We start from the raw sequence: 4,586 nt of genomic DNA on the forward strand, positions 1-4,586 counted from the left end.
GGCGACCAGGCACACAGGTTCTATAAAGTTCAGGGAGACAGAGAGGTCTGGGGGGGTTCTAGGACTTCCCCCACACAACTCTCTGTATATTCCTGCTAGACCGTGTGCCATCTAGGGGTTAATGCACACAACCTCAAGCATGCATTCACAATACCATGTGATCCGGTTTTAAAAGCAGAAAGACATTCATTATTTTTCAACAGTGGGTTAACCAAAAGCTCTGCAGCACTGGCTGATTGGGGCCTCCACCCCAGTATTTTTTGTTCTCTTGTGCACAAATAAGAATAGGCCGCGAAAACAAATACAATGCTGCCGCATGCGTTTACAGTGCGCGTGACAGCGACAAAGCGACGTCGCCGTTGCGAAAACTTGAAACTGGCAAAATTTGATTTTTCAAAGGCCATTGCGTCACGTGACGGCCCTTGAACAAATCAAATTGCCGGAATCCCGCGACGCTGTCGCCTGGTGAAACATAACTTTCGCCAGTGTGACGGGTGAAGTCACCCGTCGTGTCGCCATCGACGGCACTATAGGCGCGGCCTAAGGCTCCTCTGGTAGCAAAGGGTGAATTATTTAACTTGCTTTTTTGAAATATAATTTACAACAATATTCAAATGACTTTCTAATGCCATTGTGTGTGTGCTGGAAGATTTTTAATGATGTACAAACAATACAAAATATAAGTGGGTCACACAGATTTGGAGAAAGAAAGTTGGATCTGGGAGGAGCTGATAACAAAGTAACTGTTCATGTCTGCAGTGTATTTATCATGATTGCCATTTACAGATTAGATGGCAAAAATCAGGATAAATAGTTTATATTTTGGGTGACCGATTGTGCAAACACAATTTCTGGTTACAGACAGATGACAACCCCAGTTGTTCTGTGCAGGTCCCCCCTGGCCAAGCAGCGACAAACTCATGTTCCCCAACAGGACGCACATGAATACACGGTGACTTTTCTGTACTTGGAGATGCTGTTGGAATTATGATAATTACAGAAGATGAGCTTGGTTAGTACAGATATAGGTAACATTTGTGCATCATTTGCAGTTTATTTTTTGTACAAAATGTGCACAAATGACAATCTTTGCAAAAAATCCCCAAATATTAAAGTTCAATGAGTGAGGTCACAGGGTCTTTTATATCCTGCCTTTCACTGCCATATTCTGGTGAGAAGTGGCAACATTCAATGGAATTGGCAAAATACTGTATGGTGATATTGGTGAAGTTCTGAGCAATGTGAACTTTCACAAAAATGTCTTATTAACGCAAAATGAAAACTAAATACATCAAAATTTGCAAAGTAAAATTGAAGACATTCGCACATCTGTAATGATTAGTGGGAATCTGAGTTTACAGCTAGGATTCCTGTTTCCCAGCGATTACATTTCTATTTGATGCTCTTATACATTATTGTATTAGATTATTGTATCAGTAATTATCTGTAATTAATAATTCAGTTTAACATTACATGCACAGATTTTTCTTTACAAGGGCTAGGTAAAAAATAAAATATGACATTATTTTATAAGTATACATATAATAAAAATAACATAAGAGATACAAAAAGCAGATAATGATTGACACAAACTAAATAATGTTTTATAGTTATCTCCCTCTCATTGTTATTCCTGATTTATTTATTTCTGTTTATTAAAAGGCGCACACGGGACAGTCAGTGAAGCTAGGTTTTAACAGACTTACTAATGTGGAAGTGCCCAGCATGATGGGGGATCTCTACAAAAACTCATGGCTGGAAAGTCTCCAGTTCGGTTTCAACCATGGTCTGATCATCTTGACCCTCAAAATCAAGGTTACACCTCTCACTAAAGGTATTTTCCAGAAGAAATGGAATAGACTTCTTTAAGGTTTCCTTGAAGTCACGACCGATAAAGACATAGAGCAGGGGATTGAGGCAGCTGTTGAAGAAAGCCAGGCAACTGGAAATGCCAATTACTAGATAATCTAAAGTCCAGCTAGTTTCAATGCCCATGAATTCCAATAGAGGCCAGACGTTAAAGAGGAACCAGCAGCAGAAGAAGCAAATTACAATAGAAATGATAACCTTGAAAGGTCGCCAGGAACTGGAAAGACTTTTACTTCTCCTCAGCCTGAGTGCGATGAGACCATAACATACCACAATGATGATGAAGGGGATCAGGAACATGGACACAAATCGAGTGATGACCATAGCAGTATGCCTCAGTTTCCATGTGTGATAGTCAAATGTGGTCCCGTTTTGCCAGGATACATATGTAACATGACAGTAGGAGATATTTTCATCAGGGTCATGCAGAGTATCAAAGAAAGATAGGTAAGGGGAACTGGGAATCAGACACAACAGCCAGGTAACTATTGAAATGATGGAAGCTAACCTGGGTGTCCTATGATTTTTTGACCATACCGGGCAAAGGACAGAGGTGCAACGGTCAACACTGATGATCATTAGGAAAGAAATACTGACCAGCATGTTTAGCAAAATTGCAGTGGAGATGACCTTGCACATTATCTGACCAAAGGGCCAGTGATTATTCATAGCCAACTCTGTTATCTGAAGTGGAAGGAAGATGTTGAATAAAAAGTCAGCCACACCCAGGTTGAGAAACCATATGGTATTGACCATCTTCTTCATCTTGAAACCAGCAATCCAGATGACCAAACCATTCCCTATAATCCCTAGGATGAATGTTATGCTGAAGCAAATTATGCATATTACTTGTATCAAGTGTTCGATATAATCAGACAGAATCTCATCCTCCAGATCCTCCTCTGGAACACTGGTCTCAGGGCTACTGACGGTGAAGGGAACAGGATGAACAGAAGTCTCCATTTCTAGCAGTGTCCTGTCATGTGCAAGAAAATACAGAGATTAATATTATAAAACTAAAATGTTATCTATAATACAGAACTGGCGGGACTTTGAATGTATGGTGTTTTTAAACTTTGGGGCACTAAAGATGCTAGGCAAAGTATGTTTCCGTTTTCTTCGTATTTGCATATGGCCTACATCAAATAAATGAACATGTTAATATATAATACAACAAATTTAAATTTGTGGGGAACAAGAAATACATTTGAACATTTTTGTGTGCTCATTTGCATACACAGTGCTAGAAAATATTGCAGTATATTGCAGCAGTAAAAATCTCATTCTCACTCCTTTACCCCTGGTGATACAGAATTAGTGAATAGGTCGATAAATAAACTTGGCGTTAAACACTGATATTCCCATTTTTTATTTATTGACCATTAGTGAATTTAGACCACATTACCCTAAATGAATAAAGGGGATTAAGAGATGTTTGGCTGAAAGCTAAGTCACATTCCTCAGCAAACGGTGATCAGAAAGCGCAGTGTTACAGCACACTACTGGGGCAAGATCAGCGGGAAATAACTGCACCCGATTTTTCCAAAATAAAACTCTGACTCTCAATTGAATTTTTTTCTGTGTTAATCTGGTGCTATTTTTTGCACTGGTTTAGCCCCAGTTTTGTAGCTGGGAGACGATAGTAAGAAGATCCTTTTATTCTTGTGCCACTGCTCTGAGTTATAAGGATTTCAGCATTAAAGACTGAAACCTTTATATCTGCAGCACTTATTCTGTCATGTTGGGTGATGCAGAAACCTCCAATGTAATATCTCTGGGGAAGGGCCATATGCAGCATTGTTTGGTTGAATACAAATAAAAATTAATAGGGGTTTATTCATTAAACTGTAATAGTTCCCATTGTGGCACTAACACACAGAACCAACCATTGAGCTCAATTGTACCTGTCATGCAATAGTGTCCCGATTGACCCTATTGCAGTTTAAAGAACAAATTCCCTACAGTATGTGTTTGAGGATTTATTACCTAGAGGTGCACACTGTCAGTCCTTTATTACACCATAGCATGTTTATACTGCAGATCAGGACATTGATGATATCTCTTACTGTATGTCACGCAGCATTACGTGTCACTAGCTATGTATCTCTACACTCACATACTGGCTGCAAACTCCCAACAGGAGATACAAGTGATAGGATAGGTGAGTGATTCCCAATAATCTCTGCATCCCCGCACTCATACCCACAGAGTCACACTTAGAAGACCTGTTCCCTTTACTGTTAAAATGGAATAACAGGAGACCCTCCTTACTCTGCAGTTCCCCTTTCCCATGAGCACTTCTCTCTGGTTCCATACCCCTCCTTACCAGGTAACTCTGCGGGACCTGCTCACCTCTGTGGCTTTGCTCTGTTGTGTCTCTCAGAGCCGCAGCCGAAAGCTTCAATGATCCTCACAAGGGGAGAACTTTTTATGTTAATGATTCTGATTGGTCTACAGGACAACGTGATTTTATTCTGAGATATAATAACTGCTTTAACCAAACATGGACATTGTCATATCTAACAGCTATCTCCTGCTGTAAGCATGGACCCGTATCTATCTAACAGCTATCTCCTACTGTAAGCATGGACCCGTATCTATCAAACAGCTGCACTATCTCCCAAACATGGATCAGTATCTGGGGCCGAACTTCACATTTTATTATGTATTAAAGTTTTATGTTAGCAAAATTGGGGCACAAATGAGCACCAGATTTA

At 39.9% G+C, this 4,586-nt stretch overlaps 1 protein-coding gene across 1 annotated transcript; it reads right to left on the reverse strand.

The window, feature by feature from the left end:
* Nucleotides 1–697: 697 nt before the first annotated feature.
* On the reverse strand, nt 698–4,261 carry LOC142496590 (formyl peptide receptor-related sequence 1-like). Its single transcript, XM_075603255.1, has 2 exons — nt 4,196–4,261; nt 698–2,845 (listed from the first exon to the last, which is right to left on the reverse strand). The coding sequence occupies exon 2, from the start codon at nt 2,830–2,832 to the stop codon at nt 1,750–1,752; it is 1,083 nt and encodes a 360-aa protein (XP_075459370.1). The 5' UTR covers nt 2,833–2,845; nt 4,196–4,261; the 3' UTR covers nt 698–1,749.
* Between the last annotated feature and the right edge of the window lie 325 nt (nt 4,262–4,586).

The sequence above is a fragment of the Ascaphus truei genome, chromosome 6 (genome assembly GCF_040206685.1).
Source record: "Ascaphus truei isolate aAscTru1 chromosome 6, aAscTru1.hap1, whole genome shotgun sequence".
Classification (NCBI taxonomy): Eukaryota; Metazoa; Chordata; class Amphibia; order Anura; family Ascaphidae; genus Ascaphus; species Ascaphus truei.

Bases quoted from the DNA above. Each gene is read 5' to 3' on its own strand.
- LOC142496590 (XM_075603255.1), bottom strand. From the start codon at position 2,832: ATGGAGACTTCTGTTCATCCTGTTCCCTTCACCGTCAGTAGCCCTGAG.